This window comes from Spinacia oleracea, chromosome 3, assembly GCF_020520425.1.
Source record: "Spinacia oleracea cultivar Varoflay chromosome 3, BTI_SOV_V1, whole genome shotgun sequence".
Lineage (NCBI taxonomy): Eukaryota > Viridiplantae > Streptophyta > Magnoliopsida > Caryophyllales > Amaranthaceae > Spinacia > Spinacia oleracea.
Window position 1 is genome coordinate 149,937,087 of NC_079489.1, and position 26,132 is coordinate 149,963,218.

The 26,132-nt window shown below is 39.4% G+C and overlaps 1 protein-coding gene across 1 annotated transcript; it reads right to left on the reverse strand.

Moving 5' to 3' along the window:
• Positions 1 to 281: 281 nt before the first annotated feature.
• Positions 282 to 24,165, reverse strand: LOC110775464 (uncharacterized). The gene is made up of 4 exons (XM_056839797.1): positions 23,878 to 24,165; positions 3,508 to 3,808; positions 1,233 to 2,044; positions 282 to 623 (listed from the first exon to the last, which is right to left on the reverse strand). Exons 1-4 carry the CDS (start codon positions 24,163 to 24,165, stop codon positions 282 to 284), a joined length of 1,743 nt encoding a protein of 580 aa, XP_056695775.1.
• Positions 24,166 to 26,132: the final 1,967 nt, after the last annotated feature.

The following is a 26,132-nucleotide window of genomic DNA, read 5'->3' on the forward strand; positions in this document are numbered from 1 at the left end:
TTATCACAATTCACAAAGTGTGCTATAGGGAAGGGAGTACCTGAGGAACTTGGAGAAGCCGTGGAACTTGGGGAAGGACTCGTTTTGATAGTAGGTGTGACGTAATCTTTGAGCCAAGTGGAAGGGCGTCTAGCCCGTAACCCTTTGCCGAGGCCAAGCGGAACGACCGAAGGTGCAGTAGGAGCAGTAGGTGTAGGTGCCGTAGGGGCAGGCTGGGCCGTGGCGGACTGGACCAACAAAGTGTGAGATGGCAAGCTTGCAGAAATAGGGGACTGGACTTGCTAGTCCGTGTGTTCAGTTTGCAAGGGAGGATCAATTTGGGCTTGCTGATCAAGTTGGGCCATGGCAGCCTCATCCTCATGTGGACCATCAGCATTATCAACATCATCCAAGTCAGAATCCAAATCTGGTATATCAACATTCTCATTAGCTCCTATGTCCAACATACTGTTGTCCGTAATGTTAGTGTGTGTGAGTTCAAACGGAAATTCGTTTTCATGGAATTTCACATCCCGAGACACGAAGATATTGCCCGTATCCATGTCATACACCTTCCAACCCTTTTTCCCATTTGGATAGCCAACAAAAGCACACCTCCGACTCCGTGAAGCAAATTTGCTTTTCTTGCATTTTTTATCGTAGACAAAACATAAAGACCCAAAAATACGAACATTGTATAAGTCGGGTGCCGTGCCAAATAAAACCTCAAATGGTGTCCGATTTCGTAACAGACCGGATGGAGTAAGATTAATCAAATATACGGCCCCCAAAATACATTCACCCCAAAAAGAGATGGGTAAGTGACCCTGAAACATCAAAGCACGGGCGACGTTAAGTATATGTTGATGTTTCCGTTCGACTCTGCCGTTTTGTTGTGGAGTCCCCACACAGGAGGTTTGAAAAATAATTCCATTTGTATTAAAATAATCAAGCATACAGTTGAACTCCGTGCCGTTATCACTACGAACAAACTTGACAGTGGTTTCAAATTGTCTGGTAATCATAGAGAAAAATGAACTAAATGCTTTATAAACGTCAATTTTTGAATGTAAAAGGTACACCCAAACCGCCCCAGAGAAATCATCTACCAACGTCAAAAAATAATAAGCACCACTAGAAGAAGGGGTGCTATGCTTCCTCCATAAATCACAATGAATCAGTTCAAATATTCTAGTGGCTCTACTATCACTAACAGGAAAACTATCACGATGTTATTTGGCATGCGGACACACCGTACAAGCTTTATTTAATTTCTTACTAGCCAGACTACTTTTAACCTCGGGAACTAACTTGAGAACACGGTCCGACGGATGCCCCAATCGACGATGCCAAAGCTCAAATGTAGATAAATCACCCACGGACACCGCACCTACTGTAGGAATCCGTTTGAAATAATAGAGTCCTTCCTTCCGTTCACCGGCCCCAATCAGGTTCCCCGAATGTTGGTCCTGTATAGCACACAAAGAATTAGTGAATCGAACAAAACACCTTAAATCATCAGTTAATTGAGACACTGATAATAAATTGCACATTAAAGAAGGAACATAAAGAACACTGTTTAGTGTCAACTTGTCAGACAATACATCTTGACCCTCTTTTGTTGCAATAGCATGTTGTCCGTTAGGCAGACTAATAGGACAGTCATGTATGGGTCGCACATTGGTTAAACAAGATTCGTCACCAGTAACGTGATACGATGCCCCGGTATCGATAATCCAAGAGGTTGCCGAAAACTCACCCGTCATTTGATCAAGTTTGGAATTATTGATCATGTTCAAGAGAACCTTGGTTTGAGTTGGAGTGAGGTCAAGAGAGGTGGTGACCTCAGGCCCATCATCGCTGCTACAAGCAGCAGCAACTACATTAGCCCGAGCAGGTGGGCCACGAGGACGGCTGGTAGTGGCAGCGGGTACAGTACCAGAACGAAGTGCAGCAGGCCCATTCTTGTTGCGTCGGCTTCGCAGTTCCTCGTACCAATTCGGTACACCGTGTATCTTAAAGCAAGTGCTGATGTCGTGCCCCCCTTGCTTGCAGTTGTAGACACCTACTTTTGTCCCCATTCCCGAAAGGGAAGGTTCGATGATGAGAACATAAAATTTCCACTTGGCAACGCATCTCCTATAAAATAACGAATCTCAATCACCCTTTTCATTTCACCCGAACCTGCTATTTATAGAAACCTGCTAAAAATAGTAACTGCCGTAACGGGTAGTTGCTTAAAGTGGCAAGACATAAAAGATAGAAACCTGTCGGAATTAGGTGTTGCACTCCAACATAAATCCTAAAAGAGATAGAATTTGCAAGAGGAATCCTATTCCTAGTATAATTCGAAAATAAGAGTTACGTATTAATTAAAATCCTAACGAACCTAGAGTTCGTAACGGGCCCAGACGCATTCCGTCATAAAGTTAATACGCACTAAAAGACTCGGATAAATCTCAAAGACTCCGTATTCCACGAGTCCAAATCTGACAAGGAAATACGGCCCAGACCCTATTTTCAACGCCTGGCTCTGGGCGCCGAAATCTTCGGCGCCCAGCCCTGGGCGCTGAAATTACGTGGGTACGTGTTCTCTCCTAATTCCTCTTGGATTAGTGCTCTAAAATTCTATCTTTCCACGAACTCTTTTCTATAAATACAGCCCCAAATTCGACGTGAAAAAAACACACAATTCATATTCTGAGTATTGACTCCAACCCCTAAGCATAAGCCTCACGCTGCGAAATTGATCCCGCGTTCTGTCGCAATCGATCCAAAAATCAAACAGAACGTATCCTGTCCCTTGTAGCTGAAGAATTAAGCCCGGAAACTTGAGATTCGTTAAATAAAAGGAGAAATAGCAAAGCCAAAGTGGTTAGTTTTCTGAGAACCATGACGCACCTCTCAAGGGTGCGTCGTAATGTGTCCCTTCGCATGATTTAATCGCTTTCCTCGCCCTTTTATAAAACTGTTAAACTATTAATCTGATTGTTCTATCACGCCTAATAAAGATAATATCTTGGACAATTGAACTATCATGCTAGGTCCATTGAATCAATCTAAACAAGATAATCACGATCGATATAGTATTATGTGTTACATATTGCTAAAATCAATTCAGATTAGTTTAATAGTTAACGCATGTCCCTTCAATTATTTATGCTGAGCTAGTAAGGATATCCTGCCTCTGGAGTTATTGAAGAGCGAGTACTCCTCTCGATAGTTACAGTTCCCCGAACCCTCAATCTCTGCCTTGCGGGTGTACGTTGAGCGATCCCCACACCAGGGATCACAAGGGAACCTATGGCCGTCGTGGTCAAACATAATTGCACTCCCTTTATGTCATGATAACCGGGTTTTGTCAGTTTTTCTCATTGTCGTTAAAAACTGAATGGCGACTCCTATATTACTAGTCAATTGGGTGTAAACTCACAGGAAATCCAATTACACTTGATTTGACAAAAAGAAACGTCACGCCCACGAGGGACGAGGTCACACATTAGCCTCGTGCTTTTTCGACCCCCTCACAGCAGTGTGAACATGAGAGCTTGGACTTATCCTTCTCAAATCTTCTCGACCTGTCTGCCTGTAGAGCAAAAATAGATTGAGAGGTGATTGTATCCTGGCTAGCCTTCCCACGAGCTATGCCCTGTGACTGCTCCTCCTCTGTGAAAGCCAGATATGCATCATCCAGAGAAGGAAGAGGTACGCGAGAGAGCAGATTGGTGCGAACAGTCCCATAAAGCTCATCATCGATGCCAATCAAAAATTGATGGAATGTTTCCTCGTCTCGGTCTGAGGCTAGTTTCTCGATAATGTCACACGAGCACTGCCCACACGAACAAGAACGCAGTGGTTTGTGAAGGAAATAATGCCCTTGGTCCAAGTATGCATTCAATGTTAAGTCTAATAAATGCGGTTCAGTATTAATTAACAAGTTAATAATTCAGTGAGATCAAGTGAGCTGAATGCCTAGCTAGAGGCCGCTTCAGTTCAAGTGGAATTAATGATATTAATCCACAGCTTACTCTTGACTGAACCCGTAGGGTCACACAAATAGTACGTAAACGGATCAAGTATTTAATGGCATTAAATACTCCATCTATGGATATTCGGAATCGACGGATCTTGGTTCCAGTGGGAGCTGAGATCGTCAAAGGCAAGCAAATGAATACTCCGGAAACGATGATATTGCCGGAAACGGAAATATGGATCGTATCGAAAATATAAATATTATCCAAGTCGTAGATGTTGCTGGAAACGGAAACATGGTACGTATCGGAAAATATTATCGGAAATAGAAATATTCCCGGAATCGGAAATATTGCCGGAAACGGAAAAATTGTCTGAATCGGAAATATTATCGGAATCGGAAAATAATTCCGGAAACGGAAATATTAAATATTTGTTCGAAACGGAAATTAATTCCGGAATCGGAAATATTAAATATTGTTCGTATCGGAAAGAATTCCGGAATCGAGAATTTAATCGGAAGCGTATCGTATGAATTAGCATCGGACGAGGCCTGCCAGACGAAGGCCCAGCACGAAGCCGGGCCATCGCCCAGCAAGCCAAGCGCAACAACCACACGCCAAGCATGCGACCAGGCCCAGCGCAAAAGCCAGGCCCAGCCGAAGCTTGGGCGCGCGCGCGGGGCTGCGACGAGTGGGCTGGCGCTGTGCGTGGGCCGCAAGGCCTGCGTGCGGTGCCAGCGTATTACTCGAAGTGTGTTACTCGAATCCTAAAGCGTATAGAATTCGTTTAATGTTTAAATTCCTAATCCTAAAAGATAAATTAATTAAATAAGAGTTCCACTGGGATTCTAATTTAATTAATTCGTATCCTAGTAGGATTCCAATTCTCTTTCCATACCCCTATAAATATGTGGCCTGGGTTCACAATTTATAACGAGTTTTAAGTATTCAAAGTGAGTTTTGAGAGAAAAATTCAGTCACATATTTGCCTAAAAGTGCCGAAAATAATAGTACCTTAAGGGCGATTCTAGTTGGTCAATCTTAAGGCGGATCCGGACGTGCTGTGGACTATCTACGGAGGGACGACACTTGGAGTCCTAAAGACTTGTTCTTGTTCGGTTCGGGCGCAGCTAGGGAAGGCACGCAACAAAGAGTATGCATCTAAACCGTGCTAAATGATTATGTGTAAATAATATGTATTCCTGGCTTAATGGTTGTTTCCGCATGATTTATGAATTGTCATATGTATCATAACCTAACAGTGGTATCACGAGCCTCTTATTATTTTCATAATCTAAATTGCATGAACATGGTTAAATATTACAAATTTGCAAGAATTAAAAGGGGTGATTAATTTTCGTAATTGTTAATTAATTGCAAATTGCGTTTATTTAATTATACGTACGCAGTTTTTCGGCAGTTTCTTCGTTACTCATCCAAATCGAGTGATTTTTGTGTCAATTCCGCATGTAAAAGGCATTCTAAAATTTTGACAAAAAAGGTATTTTTCTGCCGAACCCAGAATTCTCAAATTCGAAGCCTAACTATGACTTTTCGAAGGTTTTAGTTTTTCGAATGCAAAATTTCGTAAATTTAAGATGTTAAATTAAATATTTGCAATTCTTGTTGGTAAATCTTGAATTTTTGATTGACCTACTGTATATGTTTAACAAGTTTGAATGCCTAGCCTTGTTAATTATGCAATCTAATTTGTAATTATGATTAATTTGTTGAAAATTAGAATAATTTAGAATTAATTTGATTTTCATAATTAATTATAATTTAATTAGATACCTATGATTAAAAACCACCATAAAAATTGTAAATTTATGATAAATTTTAATTTTTTTTGACCTAGACTTGAATCCATGTTAATCGGAAATCAATTGAATAATAAATTTTCGATTTTTCGCCCTAAAATTATGAAATTAATATTATTTATTAATTTGTCATTAATTTTAAATATAAAATTTTTAAATTTTATGCAATTCGTTCATATAACTTGCACAACCAAAGCAATGGACGCTACGTGTTACCCTTAAGGGGTGTTGTATAGTGCGGGCATGTGACGACGGGCAAGGGAGCTCGTCGCCCATGAGGCACGAATGCAATGAGCAAGGCCATGGTGCACGAGCACAAGGCAGCAGCCCTGCCTTGTGTCGTGGGCTATGAGCAATGGACGAATGGGCATGGGCGAAGGCAAGGCACGACAGTCGCGTGTGGGCAGCAAGCGAGCTGCGCCACAACGCGCACTGCCTCGCACAAGCGCGCGCAGCCTCGCGCGCAGCGAGCGCAAGCTCGCGTGCCACGAGTGCTGCGCCCAGCGTCGATGCCGCGCGCAGCGAGCGCTTGGCTCGCACCAAGCGAGCGCTAGCGAGCGCGCACATCATGCGCTGGCGAGCGCACGAAGCGAGCGCTGGCCCGCGTGCAGCGAGCGCTAGCGAGCGATGGCTCGCGTGCATCGAGCGTTGGCGTGCGCGCAGCGAGCACATGCTCGCGTGCATCGAGCGCTGGCGCGCGCGCAGCGAACACAAGCTCGCGTGGAGCCTTGCGAAGGATAGCAGCACCAGCTATGCGACGCAGCGCATGGGCTGCGCGCACATGGCCAGCGATGTCTGTGTGCGTGTGGCCCATGGGCGTGCGATGCGTAAGGTTGTTGCGTTACGATTAGATCGTTTTGAACTTTTAATTTGAAATTTTCAGTTTACGTAATTTTAATTAATTTTAAAATTAATAATTTAAATTATTTTCTTGGATTTTAATTTTGAATATTGTAATTATAATAAATTTTATTTATTCTAATTATTTTACTAAAATTAAAATCATGAATTAATTTAAATACGACTGAAATTAAATTAAACTTTTTGGATTCAATTATAAATTTATACGAGCTTTAAATTTTAATTAAATTTGTATGTTTCCGGTTAGACTAGAAATACATTTTTATGTTTAAAATTAGTAAAGCATATGAATTTATTGGTTTAAGTGGGAGCCCTTTTAGTCATAAACTCTTGATTAGGTCTACAAATCCTTAAGGTTAGAACAACTTGATTAGAATTAATAAGGACTGAATAATTGGTAGATTATTGGTGCCCTTGATTAATTGCTGCAAATGTTTACGTGATGCATAATGTGTTTTACTAACCAGCTATGTGGGCCATTCATGATAATGAATGGGTGAATGGTATATATTGTATATGTACTGTTTTGCAGGTTATGAAGTGACTAGTATGGCCCAAATAGGATAGAAAATATGGTCTGCGTACCATTAATTTGAATGTAATTGGTCTAAAGTACCAAAGTTGTTTTTCAATTCAAATATGGTCTGCGTACCATCAAATAGTTGTAATTAGTTTTAATTATAGCTTATCCTATTTGAAGAAAATGGTGCCTCCCACGGAGATTTTCAAGACGGACTTTGAAGTTAAAGCTTCAAGATGAAGTCGGGCCATACTAGATCACATTTATCTTATGCATGTTTTAAGTTATTTATTGCCTTAAAATATGTCTTAAAATGCATGAGATCAAAAGCTTGATTATGTTGCATGATTAAGGATTTTAGTTCACTTAAAATCTAACCAACATAGTAAGAGCCTTAAGTTCCAAACTTAAAAATTGAGTTAAAAGGTGCCATGCCAAAATATACACTTGCTTGGATATCCTTTACATCAATCTAGTAATAGTTTTCGCTCAGCGAGGTGTTACTTATTGGTCCTAAAGGGGCAAGGTACACAAATAATTGTGAGTACATGTTAGTTTTGGTGAAACTCAACGATATAAGTAAGGAGTCCTTTTATGTCGTGGCAAAATCGATAGGTTTACCTAATAAGTTCTTAGACGTACCTATCAACCAAGAATAGTTTCTAGACTATTAGCAAAAGGCTTTTGCTTACCTAAGATGTTTTAGGATTAAGTCGACAAACTGTGCTTAGTTCTTCAATGATTTTAGGATCTTGGAATCATTTTATTCACACCTGCCGGAACAATAAATTCGAATAAAATGCTAATAACTTGTTGAAATTGCATGATTGCTTTAATTTTCAAGTTATTACTCATGATAAATGTTTAGACTTTGCATGCTTCAATGTATGTTTTAATTATTGTTTATAATTAAATATCTTGCACTGCAGTAAATCCTTTTAGAAAGGTAACAGTAAATTTCCTCGATTGGTAGTGAATCCAAGAACGATTCACGGAAATGAGAGAAAGTGAGCAATTTAAAATGTACGTTTCTTATAGCAACTTTTATGGTTGTTTTCGAACATCAAACTCGAATGGCAAACCAATTGGTGCTTGTGAATTCAAAATACACTGTAGTTTTGAGATCATAAAGCATTGAGTTTAATACGCTCAGCTTTACCAATGGTTAACAACCTAATATCTTTGTCCATTTAATTTTCGAATGAGTCTAGTCCCTAGACATTCGAATAGATCGATGCTTAGAGAACTTTAGAAGCTTCTGGTAAGATCATCTAGTTGAAACTTAATATTCAACATAAATGGTAAGAACCTTGTTGGGGTGACATTGGACATGTCTAACAAAGTATAAAAGTCAACACTAAAGAATTCAATTCTTAAGACTATAAGAAAGGGTACAAGAAATAGGAAAACAAGGAACAAATGAAAGGAATTTACGATTCCGTTTCTACCTATAAGTTTATGTTTAAAGAGAAGTGACCTAGCAATCAAACTTCCTTGGTATCAGATACCGCTTGAGGTTCTTACTTCGGTAATAACTCAAATAATGGAAGCTAGGCTACACTAATGGCCTACAAGTGGGAAATGAAGCATGGCAATGCTACATTAGCTGTAGGGTCATCTAGTTTGTTTTAAGTCCTTTCAAGGCTGGAACTAAATGGCTATTTTGTTCCATAATCAGCATACCTAAATTTCTGCTTCAAACACAGAAAGACTCACATTCAGAAGAACAAAAACAATGCTTGTTTGTTTGTTTATTTGAATGAAATGGTCATTTACGGGTTGAGTCAATTTGCTTGATTAAAACAAACAACTCTTTAACAATAAAAACTTTACTAGGTTCAAATCAAACCCTTGATTTGAGTTCCACTAATCTTTGGCATTGTTGCTTAGACCATGTCAACAAGTTAACATTCACAAGCTCTATTTTAATGGACTTTTGAAAGTTGGTTGATTTCTAGATCAACTTAAGACAAGCTAGTCTTACTTGTTGAAAGTAACAAAGAATATGAACTATTGTTAGAACTCCTAGACGATAGAGTTCAAAGCTAAAGTAAGGTTTTATGACTTTATTATTTCACATGGATTTGAGTGAATATAGGTTTATTTACTCAAATGTGATATAAGTTGAATCTCTTTGGCTAGTTCAAAGATTCAGAAGTATAAAATCCACTTGGCAAGAAATCATAAAGATCTAGGTTAGATCATGTTGATGATTACTTGAGACCAAATATGATCATCAATGATTGTGTGTTGTAATTTCACAATCTAGGTCCATAAGATATGGCATATCTTAGTTGGAATAATCGAAGTCAATTAGTACTTGATTCGATCAATGATGGATCATAAAGACTTTTCCTATAATTTCTAAAACAAAATGCTCAACTGCCACCAAACTAAACCAAATTCGTCAAAGCTATTGAAAAGTAGTTTCAAAATATCTTTTCATAATATATCTAAAGAGTTCCTAAACTCAGTGGGAGCTTAGTGTTTGTTATTCGACAAACTAAGGCCCAAGTATAGATATATGTTTCATTGTGATTTATTCAAATGAGACACAAGGGTATTGTTTCTACCACGAATTTTTGAGAACATAATGTTTGTTTGCTCGAAATGATGTCCTTTTGGAGATTCGTTTCCAAAATGACAAGTGGGAGAAAATAGACCTCGAAAGTTTTCGAGGCGAACAACAAACATAAACGGACATTCCGGAGGCTTTTCGAAGTGCTTCAGAAAATCCGAACTTATTCTTTAAGGACTTTAGAAGTGGCTTTAAAGAATAGACATCTCTTAGAAGACTTTACAAGTGCTTCAAGGAGAACAGAATATTCAAAGGACTTTCAAGTGGCTATTGATATTCTATTGTTTGATGTTCTATACCCAAGTAGGCATAGAGTTCAAGTCACTGAAACTATGAGATTCTTCTATTAAATAGTGAAGAATCATGGAGTTCAGGTCACTGAAGCTATGCGATTCTTCTATTAGATAGTGAAGAAACCTACAACTTGCAGTCAAACTATTATCATGTAGATTAATGAGTTTGTGACTTGTAAGAAAGCTATGACGAAACCCAGATTCCCTAAAATGGTTAGAAGCCATATATAGACTCAAATGTTTTAAATGGTTAGAGGCCATAAAACGTACTCAATGTTCTGATGACAAAATTGAAATTTTGTTGATTTGCAAGAATAGTTTCACACCTATTGGTTGCAAAGTTTGTTTTAAGGATAAAAACCATCAAACATGAAATTGTGTTCACACACAAAGCTAGATTAGTTGCTAAAGGTTACAAGCAAATTCACGATGTGGATTGTGTTGAAACCTCATGCAAAATCGTAATGCTTAAGTCTATAATTCAAGCAATGATTGCATATTGGTACATATGGCAATTGGATGACAAAACATCTTCCTCAGTCAAATGTTGGAAGAAACTATGTACATGGTATGTCATAGGATTTGTGGATCCAAATAAATGCTTGAAAAGAAAAGCTAGTTTATAAAATCTAAGTACAGATTTAAGCAAGCAATTGGGAATTAGAAATGTATTTTAGTGAAGCTAATAAGTATTTTAGTTTCATAAAATGTACATGATTCTTATAGATATATAAGAAGTTTAGTGGGAGTACATAAAACTTAATTGGTCTTGTGTGTATCACACACATATCTCTCTATTATGAAATAACATTCAAATGCTAATGACTTAGATTTGAAATTATTCATCAATGATGGACCAAGGCGAAACTTAGTACATACTGGGTACTAAGATCTATTTACAAAGATCTTATAATATTGTTTTGGATTAAGTAATGTCATTTACTAAATCAAACACGAAATACTCCATTGGAGATATTCGACCCATGTGAATAAATCTAAGTAAAGAATGTTTGAACTATGTATAAGCATTTACTAAGTTAAAACATCAAAGGATCTAAGTGAGATTCTTAACCTATATTATATGTCAAAGAATTTAGCTGGATTCAGTATCTACTGAAATTGAATGAGCTAAAGTTACATGAATACAATTCAATTGAGAATTATTCTGCAAAAGAATTTATCATGTATGATATAATATGAGGATCGCCAAAAACGTATCGTATGACTTTAGGCATGACGAACATATACCAGTCTCTATTGATCTAAGATCAAATAGATTGAGATCAAGAATACTTATGGTACTTGAAAAGGTACATAGGAATAGTTCTTGATTCAAGGAAATAAAGATATGCTAAATATTGATGCTACACGCATAAACACTGGCAAAGGATCAAGCAAGACCCTTTTGGAGTTAACCATTGATAAGGACGAGCTATAGAGCATCGTGTTTTGTAATGGCAACATGGATTGGAGACCATGAGTTGTTGCGTGGGAAATTAAATATTAATTTCTATGTTCTAAGATACAACTGGAAAGTCTTCCACATATCTGTGAACTGCTTGGATAAGTAAATCCAAACAAAGCATCACTAGCAACCTAAACAGTTGAAGTAAAAGTACTTATTGCCTAAGAAGCAATAAAACAGGGTTGTTTGTTTATGTTAAAGAGTTCTTCACTGAACTTGGGTAGATCATATGTCTTCTGACTTGATGGTTCTTCATTGCAAGATGCGTAGAACTACTCTTGTAGCTAGAAGGAATAGATCACAAAATAAACACACTCAAAAGATCTTATCATCATATCTCGAAGAACATTCGATGAAAAGGATATTAAGATTGGCAAAGCATGATAACTAAACCTATGCAACGAGTGAGAAGCAACACTCACATTGTAGCACTGGAAATCAAGCATAGGTTTGAATTCTATGAAATGTTTTAAAGATGGGTTCGAGGCCCATGGTTGTAAAACATTGGGGTTGAACATTTATCATATATGAAATGAATTTTCATATTCCATTTAATCTTGGTTTAGTATTAAATGATGAGTCCCTTCAATTTGACAAAATATTCAAGATAGACTGTCAGGACCAGTCCTGTGACTAAGAAATGTCTATCAAGTGAACTTGAATGTCAAAAGTTGAAAATGGTCCCTAGTCGGAGTTTTCTATAAAATTGGACGCATAGAAAACGTTAGACGATTAGAATGCAAGATGACTAGTAGTTCTGTTTCTTGAACTATGTGGACATGGCAATGTCATAATCATTTGCATAGATACTTACTTTGGGAAGACTAGTATCGGACAAGACCTATGAAACTTTACTGTAAGAGATGAAAATCTTTCATAAGTAAATTTCATTAAAATTATTAGACACTAAATCCTCAATACCTGAGTGATTTGAGATTACTTGTTTGAGAACTGGTTGCTTTGACGTTGACCAACCGTCGCACCGTAAAAGGAGGCAATAAAGGCAACGCACAGGTAATGACCTATCAAACGAAGTCTAATCTCAAGATCGCAAGATTGGGATTGTCCTCCCATAAATCGGGATGAGATGCTTAAAAGTTGTACAAGGCCACTCGGATAGCTAGAAACTGTGAAATGCATGGCCGTCCTCGGATGAATCATAGGCTATGATTATCTGTTTATTTGATCAAGTTGAACTCTGAAACCGAGGAACACCTCTGGACATAATAAGGATGACAACTCTTACCTTATGTTCAAGAGCAAGCATCGAGCGACAAAGGAATTAGGAAATGCACACTTGTCCCTAAGGACAAGTGGGAGACTGAAGGAAATAATGCCCTTGGTCCAAGTATGCATTCAATGTTAAGTCTAATAAATGCGGTTCAGTATTAATTAACAAGTTAATAATTCAGTAAGATCAAGTGAGCTGAATGCCTAGCTAGAGGCCGCTTCAGTTCAAGTGGAATTAATGATATTAATCCACAGCTTACTCTTGACTGAACCCGCAGGGTCACACAAATAGTACGTAAACGGATCAAGTATTTAATGGCATTAAATACTCCATCTATGGATATTCGGAATCGACGGATCTTGGTTCCAGTGGGAGCTGAGATCGTCAAAGGCAAGCAAATGAATACTCCAGAAACGATGATATTGCCGGAAACGGAAATATGGATCGTATCGGAAATATAAATATTATCCAAGTCGTAGATGTTGCCGGAAACGGAAACATGGTACGTATCGGAAAATATTATCGGAAATAGAAATATTGCCGGAATCGGAAATATTGCCGGAAACGGAAATATTGTCTGAATCGGAAATATTATCGGAATCGGAAAATAATTCCGGAAACGGAAATATTAAATATTTGTTCGAAACGGAAATTATTTCCGGAATCGGAAATATTAAATATTGTTGGTATCGGAAATGAATTCCGGAATCGAGAATTTAATCGGAAGCGTATCGTACGAATTAGCATCGGACGAGGCCTGCCAGACGAAGGCCCATCACGAAGCCGGGCCATCGCCCAGCAAGACAAGCGCAACAACCACACGCCAAGCATGCGACCAGGCCCAGCGCAAAATCCAGGCCCAGCCGAAGCTTGGGCGCGCGCGCGGGGCTGCGACGAGTGGGCTGGCGCTGTGCGTGGGCCGCAAGGCCTGCGTGCGGTGCTAGCGTATTACTCGAAGTGTGTTACTCGAATCCTAAAGCGTATAGAATTCGTTTAATGATTAAATTCCTAATCCTAAAAGATAAATTAATTAAATAAGAGTTCCACTAGGATTCTAATTTAATTAATTCGTATCCTAGTAGGATTCCAATTCTCTTTCCATACCCCTATAAATATGTGGCCTGGGTTCACAATTTATAACGAGTTTTAAGTATTCAAAGTGAGTTTTGAGAGAAAAATTCAGTCACATATTTGCCTAAAAGTGCCGAAAATAATAGTACCTTAAGGGAGATTCTAGTTGGTCAATCTTAAGGCGGATCCGGACGTGCTGTGGACTATCTACGGAGGGACGACACTTGGAGTCCTAAAGACTTGTTCTTGTTCGGTTCGGGCACAGCTAGGGAAGGCACGCAACAAAGAGTATGCATCTAAACTTTGCTAAATGATTATGTGTAAATAATATGTATTCCTGGCTTAATGGTTGTTTCCGCATGATTTATGAATTGTCATATGTATCATAACCTAACAGTTTGAAGTGAGCCAATTCTTCGTACAGACCCATCAATTTGGTGTAGTAGTCGTCGACAGACATTGCTTTGGTTTGCTAGTAGGTAATCAAAATAGCCGAAGGGTGAAACGATCCTACCCCGCGTTTATTTCCCCATCAAGTTGGGACGACCTAAATCAGCATATTAATGTGAACGAACAGAACCGCATAACGAATCTTGGCTCCCTTGGATGTTTCATCTCGGGAGTTGGGACTAAGGATACCCATCGCCAACCGGGGGGTGCATACGCTTCGAATGTTGTCCACTCGACACTTTTCGCTAGTAGTACACCCGTCCCAAACCCAATCGCTCGCCCACTAGGTTCCTCTCATTGGTGCATGCCCCCTTGGCTTACATCGTGATTGGCCTCTTGGGCGAAATTCGTCTGTTGAAGGCACTACCTCGACCGGGGCATGTGTTGGATCTGCGATAGAAGCGGTACCAAGCCGGCGCAAATACTACCCATAGAAGCCTATCATAAACTACATGACATATTATTATTTTGTCTCATGATATAATGTTAGTTATGTGTAGCGAATTATGTGATTGTGTGTGACAAATAAAGCTAGAAAACCAACGACCTTAAGAATTGCCCAAACATTCGTAAACCAATTGGCCAAAGAGTTATACCAAAATACGTGTTCCGCAAACCCGAACGATCGCCACAAAAATAAGCGACGCTCGGGATGGCCCGTAACGAATCCCACAAACGTTGCACTACGCGTAAATGACGTTATTAGGCAAGCACGCAAAATCAAAGTCGCATAAACGAAAAGATATACGCAAACGAAAGACGAGCACCAGTCAGGGACGCATTTTCAACGCCCCTGGATGGGTGCCAATATTTCTCACGCCCTTCTCTAGGCGCTGAAGTTGCTGCCTGGCCTTTTGGTCAGGCACAGCAGCCTCGGTGCCCGCACATAACAAAAATACGCAGCAAAAAAAAAAAACTTTTGGTGAAAATTGCTGCGAGGGCGTATGAAAAGGCACTCGATTCTAAAGGCGACTTAAAAAAAAAAAAACTCTTTGTGTCGTTGTTAGGCCTCCTATGACGACAATGTTCGGCACCAAATTTAAGCATGCTAATTAAATGACCTTGAATGTCACATGGGCAAAGTATTCAAAAAAAATGTTCAAATAGAGTTTTCAAGGAAAAATAATGTTCGAATAAAAAATAAATAAATCCGAGTCTAGACTAGGCTATGCCAAAGTACAATCTAAATCCTAAGTCTTAGTTGTCTTATCCATAGAATCGGTCCTAATGCTTGGTGTCGTTCTGCAAGTTAAAAGGTTAAACCATATTGAGTCTCCCTTCCTAACATTTAAATCAATAAGCACCCATATGTAATTTTCATCCCTTGCTAAGAATCTACGGCCCCAATACTCTCTCTCACCAATAAAAAGAATATATTATGTAATTATAGTATTTGCAAAATGGAAACAGTCACATTCTGAAAATCATTCCTCCATAGTCGCACAACCCCCAAAGTGAACCTAAGGTGTCAATACCATTGGCAAAAAAATTAATGGCCTCAAGGCTTATGATCACATTGGGTCACGACTATTATAGTCCTCTCGAGCCACTCGCACCTTGAAATACTCCTAAGTACGGACTAAAAGATTTTCCACGAATGCAACATGACGAACCATGAAAATACCCAAATCGGCATGCCATAAGGCTACCATCGGGGTAAAGCAATACACACTAAGAGGGAAGCCGCACTAATGATTCTAACCTTGCAAAAATGAAAATTCGATCTCCCCAACTAACTACCTTGACAACATCAAGAAAAATGGCGCAGGACAAATGAACACCCAAGGGTTAAAATCTAAAGTGTCAACCAATGAAAGTTATGGTCCAATTAGCCTAAGTCTGAGAGTCGCTTGGTCAAGTATTATAGGCTTACGCCACGTCATTATTTTGAGTCTAGGCCACCTCCTTGTATTCATACACGGGTTATAATCAGAAAGATTAATGAAAGTTCGAGTCTAAATCACAACTTCCAATTAAATCTCAGAAACTGGAGTCCGAAAAGAAACAAAAAATTATTTTCGATGTAATTCTTTCGTTAAATTTCAATAAAGTAAAAACAACATTTTGAATCTACGCTATTTGCACATTTTAAGAAATGACTAAATACACTTGCAAAGTAAGACGATTTAAAGGTCCACCCTAGGCCTACTAAAGTTAAAGGTCCACTATAGGCCTACCAAACGAGGCTCACTCAGTCTCGCCTCGTGACTCAAAGACCACAACCATCTACCTTTTAGCCCAAATAAAAAAAAAATTGAAGGATTTATGTTGGGAGAAATCCCAAGCAAAAAGGAAAAAAAAAAGAGAAAGAGAAAAGGGAGAGCGAAAAGAGCGAGCCATGAAATACTTAGCCCGTACCTCCCAAAGTGCGAAATTTACCAAAAGAAGAGCCAAAAGTGTACCAACAAAAGTGAGAATAGAAAACCAATAGAAAGAGTCAGAAGTCTAGACTAAGTAATGAAATACTTAGCCCGTACCTCCCAAAGCGCGAAATTTACACAAGTAAAGCAAAGGAAAAGAATTGAGTCAACCAATCCAAATCATGCCACAAAAACCACATAAAGTTCTACGATGTCTACCCTTTCCAATCCTTATGTTCTTAGACGCCTTCGCTCTGGGGCCCCTGTTCAGCTCATTTAACCCATCCATGTTCTCATTGCCATAACCCAAGAAACCATTACCTCGACCCTTGTTCTTGAACTTGTTATCAACTGCAAACCACGTACGGCCATTGACACGTGCGTCATACCCATTATTTCCAAAGCCCAAACCTGCTCTTACACCACCATTAGCATAATGACCATATAACTTGTTTGGATACATCTGTTGATATACCCTTGAGCCGTCCCCATGCTATTCATTGGCCTTGGTTGATGTAAACTCATGACACTAGCTTGAGGCTGCAAATTGTGAGTCCTAGCAGATGTAATCCTCATGCTTGACCAATACCTATACAAATTATCCTATCTCATTCAACCCATCTTTCAAGCCGTCTTGAGTCACAAATAAATAAAAAAGACAAATGAAAAGTACATTCTACGCTTAACGTAAAAAAAAAAAATGTAAATAATACAAAAGAAACTTTGCAAAACACCTTTAAAGTTCTTCTAAAAAAAAAAAAGCATTTAGCGCACCAAAAAAGATCCGCCCAGAAATCATTTTCAGCGCCCAGAGCTGGGCGCCGAAATCTTTAACGCCCCAGCCTGGGCGCTGAATCTCTCTGCTTGCCAAATTTTGTCTAGAAGTGCTCGTCATTTTATCCGCACATGCACGGAAAAATAACGAACACTTGGAGGGGTACAACACGTATTCAGATATACGTACCAAAAAACACATGAAAAGATTTTTGTGCAAATACATGTACTTAAAAAATAAAACAAATTCTTGGCTTACGGCAAAGCAGCAGATTAAAATAATAATAAACTTCAGTTATTCTACCGTTTCAAATAATATGTTTCCACCTCAGAACGTACTTGTTTAAAATCTGGCATTCTAAGAAACCATTTTCTGGCTAAGAACTACGCAAGACCTGATTCCAAATTAAATTTTTTTAAGGCGGATACGTAGGCAATCCATGATTCGGTCCAACCAATTTGCAAAAATGTTAAAGCCTATAGAATAACAAGAATAAGAAATAGAGTCCCTTATTGAAATTTAATTACTTGCAACCCAAGTCGAAAGAAAAATGTAAGTCAAAGGAAGAATCCAAGTCATCAAGATGCCAAAACGAGCACACATCGAAAAATAATAAGGGCACGTACCCTTGCCAGAAGGAGCACTCACACTCCTAGACACTTAGCCAAGACTCAAAAGATCGCTTTGCCTCAATTGAATGGGGACTAGCGCAAGCGTCCATGACCTCTAAAGTACTCGACTTGACCTTCCCTAAAGCGAACTAACTCATTTAAAGACCTTCTTTCACCACTAGACATAGTCGTTCGCTTAAAGACCTTCTTTCACCACTAGACATAGTCATAATCTCCAACAAGTAGTTAAGGCAGTAAGCTTGCAATAAAGAGGATTGTTCTACGGCATCGCCCCATTGTTCCTTCGAACTCAGGGCACCCGTTCATGGTAATTCAAATGCTTGCTAATCCCCTTTGAAAAAATCAGACATTGTCAATAGGACTTGGCACTTAACCAAGGCTCACCCTACTCAGACATATGACACGGGCATCTAAAATCGAAATCTGAAAGCATCATTAATGAGAAGACATAATAGCAACTGGGGGCTAAAAGTTGAAATGAAAGAACTAGGGAAAGGACTAAGTATATCTTTTGTACAGACATACACCAAGTAAATCTAATTCAATTTGAAAAACGGTTTATATTCCCGCAATTCTGGAAATGATGGCTATAAAAACCTAAAGCATGTGCCACACGGGCACAAGTAATATCTTGACGCCTGCACCCTGGCTTCCAGCAAATCCTTAGGCAACATTCCAAAAATCGTAACAGTATTTTGATTCACTCATGTAATCCTGTACGAACCCTTCTATAAGTCAAACTTACTTAGGACACCTCGGATTGTACACAGTAGGACTCTGATTTCAAATAATTTTCAAAGACTTCTTCGAACATAATAAAGTGTCATTGGTTTAAGCTAAGTATGAGTTTATCTCGATGTTGTAAGTGAGTTAAAAAGATTTCTAAATATGATTATGGGTAAAGAAAGGCACCTAGGTTTTGGTCAAGGCACACTTCAACATGTGACCACCTTGACCATGGCAATGTCGCACAATACGACATTTACAAGAGAAGTAGCAAATCACTACTCGAACGTATCTCGCACTAAACGAGTCTGGTTCAAACTATTCATGATCCATGTCACCATGAATGCATAAAAACGTATGCCAAGAATTATAGCACCAAGCCAATCCCGTAGCTATAAACGGGGGGCTTGAGAAAAACACTCTAAAAATGCTCGAAAATGACGATTTTACCGCAAATTCTCGACGCTAATGCTATACATACGTCATAGGGGCACAATCCTAAGGTTTGATCGTGTAAAACGAACCTTAGAATGGCTACAACCCCTCCCAAATTCTAAGCGCTACTTAGAATATATAAAGTCACCCCACTAACAAGGGTAACTGAAAATCGCGAGTCACCAAAACTCCGATCAAACTACTGCACATAACGCTCGCCCTACAAGCGCCCGTTACACAGTCTACGTCGTTCCAAAGCAAAGGCGAAAGAAAAATCAAGGATAAAAAAGGAAGGAAACATCTATGAATCCTCGCATCGAACGAAGTAATAAGCCGTGCACACCCACGCAAAAGGTGCTACACTTGTTCGAACACCTGAACGAGGCGTGATGAAGTACTCCAACGCAAGAAAATAATAATGATATCCCAACACCTGGAGGAATGTTCTAAGACACGATGATGGGCCACACAAGCCTACGTCGCACCATAAGTTCAAACATCCCACGGTACAAGTCTAAAAAAAAAAGAGTAAGGCATATTGCACTAATGCGGGCACGACCAAGAGTATGAGGCAAAGACTACTTATCGCCCAAATTCAAAATGCAAGCCACACGACTTCTACATTAAGGATTAAAGGTAGCAAAACATTACCTACCACGGAAGGGATAGCTCGCACCTACACGAGCGGAACCCCAAGGCATCTTCTCGAAAGACCCTACAAAAATCGTACGCCAAAAGGAAGCATCCCAACATGCATACTTGGGGGCTCCAAGCTACGAAACGACCGTAGCAAAATAAAAATAATCTCAAAGCAAATGTTTGAACGATCGAAAGGGTACGATGCTTGATCCCACTTCATGAATGGGCCTGAACCCTATCAAGCTCCTAAGCAAACTATTCAACATCAGTCATTGCTCAAAAAAAAAAAAATGATTCAAGCAAACTAATTAATGGACCGCACGCAACGACCATTCTATGAACGCTCGTTCGCACATACATTCTACGTATCGAACATTCACGAACACGTTCAAAAGGAAAAAAATATATAAGTTCAAAATACAACAAGAGCGATCAAAGTCTTACGCCTCAAGGTATGTTCCTCGGACCATATAGACTCGCCCGACTATTGCAATAACTGTAAGCCTTGAAGAGCAATAGTTCCTTTAAATAATCGCCCCAAAGCGACAAACACCGTAGTCCACCAATCGGCTACGGCTTCTCGAGAAATCATCACGAGGAAGTCCTGCCTGGGACGCACTTTCAACGCCCAGGACCAGGCGCCAGATATTCCGACGCCCAGCTCTGGGCGCTGTAAATCAAAATAAGTAAAAAACAAAAGAGAAGAGAATACGTAGAATTTCCAAGTAAACGAACGAACAAGAGGCCAACTGTGTCATCAAAAGACCAGCCCAAACAACATTTTAAACGCCCAACCTAGGGCGTGAATTATTTCAACGCCCAGGCCTGGGCGCCAAAAATGAACCCAAGCCCAAAAAAGGCCCTGACTTCTGTAGGGTCCTGCCGTACCCATTCGACCCGAAAATTGCCGATTTCTTTACTGAAAGTCGCACCTCACGGCTTTGTTAAGAGTAGCACACCACTACAAAGATCGCTCGCACTTACGAGCACGATCCCAAACACGATCATAGGACATTACAAAATATGTATCCCCAAGGAACCTCTTTGACAAGAAATGACCGTCAAGCACGAATGCTTGGGGGCTCGAAAGAAAATATATATTTCAAAAAAGAGTATGCAAAGTTAAAATAATATTCCCAGACTACGCTGTATGAAGTCCCGTGTTTAGATAATCTCGAAAAATAAAACCGGATTACGACCCCAAAACAAAGGTCGCCGTTGATACTTATACATAGTCCCCTAATCAAAGACCCAAGTAGTGGCAAAATTGAGCCGTAAAGACTAACTCAAAACCATGAAGGAAGATGACCACACAACAATGGTCCGTCTAAGCACGTTGTCAACCCACATTCAGGTTACAACTAAATCCGAGCATCCCTCGAAAGAATTCGCTCTTACAAGAATGAATAAAAGAAATTCTCAAAAGAAATCACGATGAACAAAAGAAATAGGGACTTGCCCACCTCAATCGAGCAAGATCGCGCCACGAACCACGCGAGTTCCAAATCGAAAAAACAAATTCAGGGACGTCCACCCTCAGCGGACAGGGCTCGCCCACCTTCAGCGAGCGGGGTCTGCGTCACTAGCCGCGCAGGTCCTCAGTTTTCGAAAAATAAAATCTTCAAATTCAAAATAGGCTCGCCATCTTTAGCCGGTCGGGTCTACGTCACAAACCACGTAGGTCCTTATTTTCAAAAAAAAAAAACAAACTTCAAAACAGATTCGTCCACTTCTATCGGACGGGGTGTCCACCCTTAGCAGACATGCTCGCCATCTTTAGCCGGCGGGTTCTACGTCACAAACCGCGTAGGTCCTTATTTTCAAAAAAAAACAAATAAACTTCAAAACAGATTCGTCCACTTCTATCGGACGGGGCGTCCACCCTCAGCGGACAGGCTCGCCATCTTCAGCCGGCCGGGTCTGCGCCACTAACCGCGCAGGTTCTGTCGCCGTAGCGATAACTTTTTTCGGTTTTCCCTTTTTCCAAAAATTAAAGGACTGGTTTTCCCTTTTTCCAAAAATTAAAGGATTGTTTTCCGTTTTTCCAAAAAAGAACGATGTGCTGGATTTTCCTTCGTTTTACGTCCCATAAAAACAAGGGGGTTTTCTCGTTTAGCTAACCCTGAAAATGAGAATCTTTAAAAAACATTTTACCTCGTGATTAGGCTTGGCCAGGCCCAATTACACTTTATAGCTTTGATTTCGAAAACATCTATAGCTACTTCCAATGACAAAGTGAGGGAGTTTCTACACCTCTTTAGATACTTCCAATGACAAAGTAACGGAGTTTCTATACTATCCGTTGACAAATCCCAATGACACGTGAGGGATATGTTGACACTTCAAGTGATGACCCTTAAGTCAAATATTATGACTCGAGGGCTCGTGAGACCCTCGCAAAACAAGTCACATACACTATGGCTTGTGTGACGCACTCCATCTAGTACTTTGACCATGGTCTCATCCCGAGACTCAGTCAAAGTGGGGGCTAAATGTAGACACCTACTTTTGTCCCCATTCCCGAAAGGGAAGGTTCGATGATAAGAACATAAAATCTCCACTTGGCAACGCATCTCCTATAAAATAACGAATCTTAATCACCCTTTTCATTTCACCTGAACCTGCTATTTATAGAAATCTGCTAAAAATAGTAACTGCCGTAACGGGTAGTTGCTAAATGTGGCAAGACATAAAAGATAGAAACCTGTCGGAATTAGGTGTTGCACTCCAACAGAAATCCTAAAAGAGATAGAATTTGCAAGAGGAATCCTATTCCTAGTATAATTCGAAAATAAGAGTTACGTATTAATTAAAATCCTAACGAACCTAGAGTTCTTAACGGGCCCAGACGCATTCCGTCATAAAGTTAATACGCACTAAAAGACTCGGATAAATCTCAAAGAATCTGTATTCCACGAGTCCAAATCTGACAAGGAAATACGGCCCAGACCCTATTTTCAACGCCTGGCTCTGAGCGCCGAAATCTTCGGCGCCCAGCCCTGGGCGCTGAAATTACCTGGGTACGTGTTCTCTCCTAATTCCTCTTGGATTAGTGCTCTAAAATTCTATTTTTCCACGAACTCTTTTCTATAAATACAGCCCCAAATTCGACGTGAAAAAAACACACAATTCATATTCTGAGTATTGACTCCAACCCCTAAGCCTAAGCCTCACGCTGCGAAATTGATCCCGCGTTCTGTCGCAATCGATCCAAAAATAAAACAGAACGTATCCTGTCCCTTGTAGCTGAAGAATTAAGCCCGGAAACTTTAGATTCGTTAAATAAAAGGAGAAATAGCAAAACCAAAGTGGTTAGTTTTCTGAGAACCATGACGCACCTCTCAAGGGTGCGTCGTAATGTTTCCCTTCGCATGATTTAATCGCTTTCCTCACCCTTTTATAAAACTGTTAAACTATTAATCTGATTGTTCTATCACGCCTAATAAAGATAATATCTTGGACAATTGAAATATCATGCTAGGTCCATTAAATCAATCTAAACAAGATAATCACGATCGATCTAGTATTATGTGTTACATATTGCTAAAATCAATTCAGATTAGTTTAATAGTTAACGCATGTCCCTTCAATTATTTATGCTGAGCTAGTAAGGATATCCTGCCTCTGGAGTTATCGAAGAGCGAGTACTCCTTTCGGTAGTTACAGTTCCCCGAACCCTCAATCTCTGCCTTGCGGGTGTACGTTGAGCGATCCCCACACCATGGATCACAAGGGAACCTATGGCCGTCGTGGTGAAACATAATTGCACTCCCTTTATGTCACGATAACCGGGTTTTGTCAGTTTTTCTCATTGTCGTTAAAAACTGAATGGCGACTCCTATATTACTAGTCAATTGGGTGTAAACTCACAGGAAATCCAATTACACTTGATTTGAAAAAAAGAAACGTCACGCCCACGAGGGACGAGGTCACGCATTAGCCTCGTGCTTTTTCGACCCCCTCATAGCAGTGTGAACATGAGAGCTTGGACTTATCCTTCTCAAATCTTCTCCACATGTCTGCCTGTAGAGCAAAAATAGATTAAGAGGTGATTGTATCCTGGCTAGCCTTCCCACGAGCTATGCCCTGTGACTGCTCCTCCTGTGTGAAAGCCAGATATGCATCATCCAGATAAGGAAGAGGTACGCGAGAGAGCAGATTGGTGCGAACAGTCCCATAAAGCTCATCATCGATGCCAATCAAAAATTGATGGAATTTTTCCTCGTCTCGGTCTGAGGCTAGTTTCCCGATAATGTCACACGAGCACTGCCCACACGAACAAGAACGCAGTGGTTTGAAATGAGCCAATTCTTCGTACAGACCCATCAATTTGGTGTAGTAGTCGTCGACAGACATTGCTTTGGTTTGCTTGCAAGCCATGATGTAGGTCGAAGTTGTTGTAATCGTGGGACGTTAGCCACCTTGAATTTCTTGGCAAAAAAATCCCATAGGGGTTTAGCTTCCTGAAAGTACGGTATGGAAGAGGCTACCTTTGGTTCATGCTCTTCATAATCCAAGAGACAATCATGGAGTTCACCGTATCCCAATCAAGGAGCTTTTTCTTATCGGTAGGTTTGTTGATAGTGCCATCAACGAATACATATTTGCGGCACGATTTGAGAGATGTCATCATCGCTCGTGACCATGCCAAGTAGTTATCCTCGCGAAGCAGGACATGGGTAATTAGGTTGTCTGGTCAATCCCCGGAGGCAAGGTAGTATGGAGAGGAGTGATCAAGTTTTCCACTATCATCCATGGTTAAGCAAGAACACTCTGGTTTAAGCAAGAATCAAGGAAAGAAACACGCTGGTGCTAGTCCTTGAATACGGCAGGAAAAAAAAATTGAGATGGTAGGTTTGCTAGGCTGCTAGCTCCGATACCATGACAGATTAGGGTTAATTGTGTTTTCTTGTGTTTGTATTTCTGAAGATGTGTATTATATACAACCTAAAGCCTAACCCTAAAGCCTGATACATAATACGGCTTAGTAGGCTAATTAACACAATATATATTCAAAGCCCAATATCAAGATAGGCCTTAATAGGTTGTTTGATTATCAATTGTTATTTTATTGAAAAAGTAGATGTGATAGGAGTTAGTAGGATATTTTTTTTAATTGAATGAGAGAGGGTGTGGGACAAAAAAAATTAGCGGGAAGAGAGAGACAATATAATAATTTAAGGGTCATTCTTAATTTAGAAGTATAACAACTAATCTAGAACGGACGAAAAAGAAGAGTGTAACAACTAATTTGGGACGAAGGAGTAACAATTTTTCTTAGCATAAAAACATTATACTCGTATAGTCGTATGTATTGTAATGATGTCGTGATAAATCATAAACATGAATGCATGAAATAATGAAAGTAAGCCATAAGAAATTTGTTGTCATCTACATAGTCGTCATAGAGAGAAGCTACGGAGTAGTAAGTAAGGTGGCCATACTTACAATTTATGTACCTTTTTTGTAATTTTGTACCTTATTAATACCCCCTTCACGGCTTTACCCCTTTTCTATCTCAAGTACCGTTCAAATGTTATAGATCGAGCCAAAAGTCCGACTCGAACTCGACCTGAAATTAAGAGGAAAGTCGAGCCTAATCTGAATTAAACTTGAAAGACCCGAATCCAACTAGATTAACCCGACCCATTTATTATATTTCGTACTCCGCATTATATCAAGCTTTACGTTGACCCAACTCGAAATCGACCAAAAAGTCAAACCCGAACCCAATCATTGAGCCAATTATTAATTTATTACACCCCTAGTATTTACAGAGTGATTACGGATTTATGGAGTACTAAAGATATTACTTCTAATTTCTTTTAGAATTAATAAGAATTATTCGGTAATTTTAAGTAGGTGGCATAATTTTGTACCCTTCCGTTTCTTTTTGTTCTTTACGTTTTCCTTTTTAGGTGTTTCAAAATATTATTTACATTTCCTTTTATATTATCACATAAATGTTTTAATATTTTACAGAGTATTAAAATTTGTGTCCAATGATTATTTTAACCAATTAAATTAATTGGGTCATTTAATCTCTCAAACTTTTGTGCTGGCACATTAAAATTTCTCATTTTCCCAACATCAGAATTTTAATAAGAGTGAAAACATTATAAATAAACGTAATTTTCCTTGTTTGAATAAAAAAACAGGGGAATCTCAATGCACATTAATTAGTCATTAATAAACGTGCAAAATGTTAAACGTAAAGAATAAAAAGAAACGGAGGGAGTATCTTTTTAAAGAAACTTTCCAAATTGCTATTTTTGGTTTTTTGTGTGTAAATGAGTCACAATGTATAGGGTTGCAAATGAGCT

Excerpts from the sequence above, each read along its gene's own strand:
- LOC110775464 (XM_056839797.1), bottom strand. The coding sequence starts at position 24,165 with ATGTCTGTCGACGACTACTACACCAAATTGATGGGTCTGTACGAAGAA. Across the intron at positions 2,045-3,507 it reads GCTCTCATGTTCACACTGCT|GTGTCTACAACTGCAAGCAA; the intron begins GTGAGGGGGTCG and ends GGACAAAAGTAG. Across the intron at positions 624-1,232 it reads AATTAAATAAAGCTTGTACG|AAAAGCAAATTTGCTTCACG; the intron begins GTGTGTCCGCAT and ends AAAAAATGCAAG.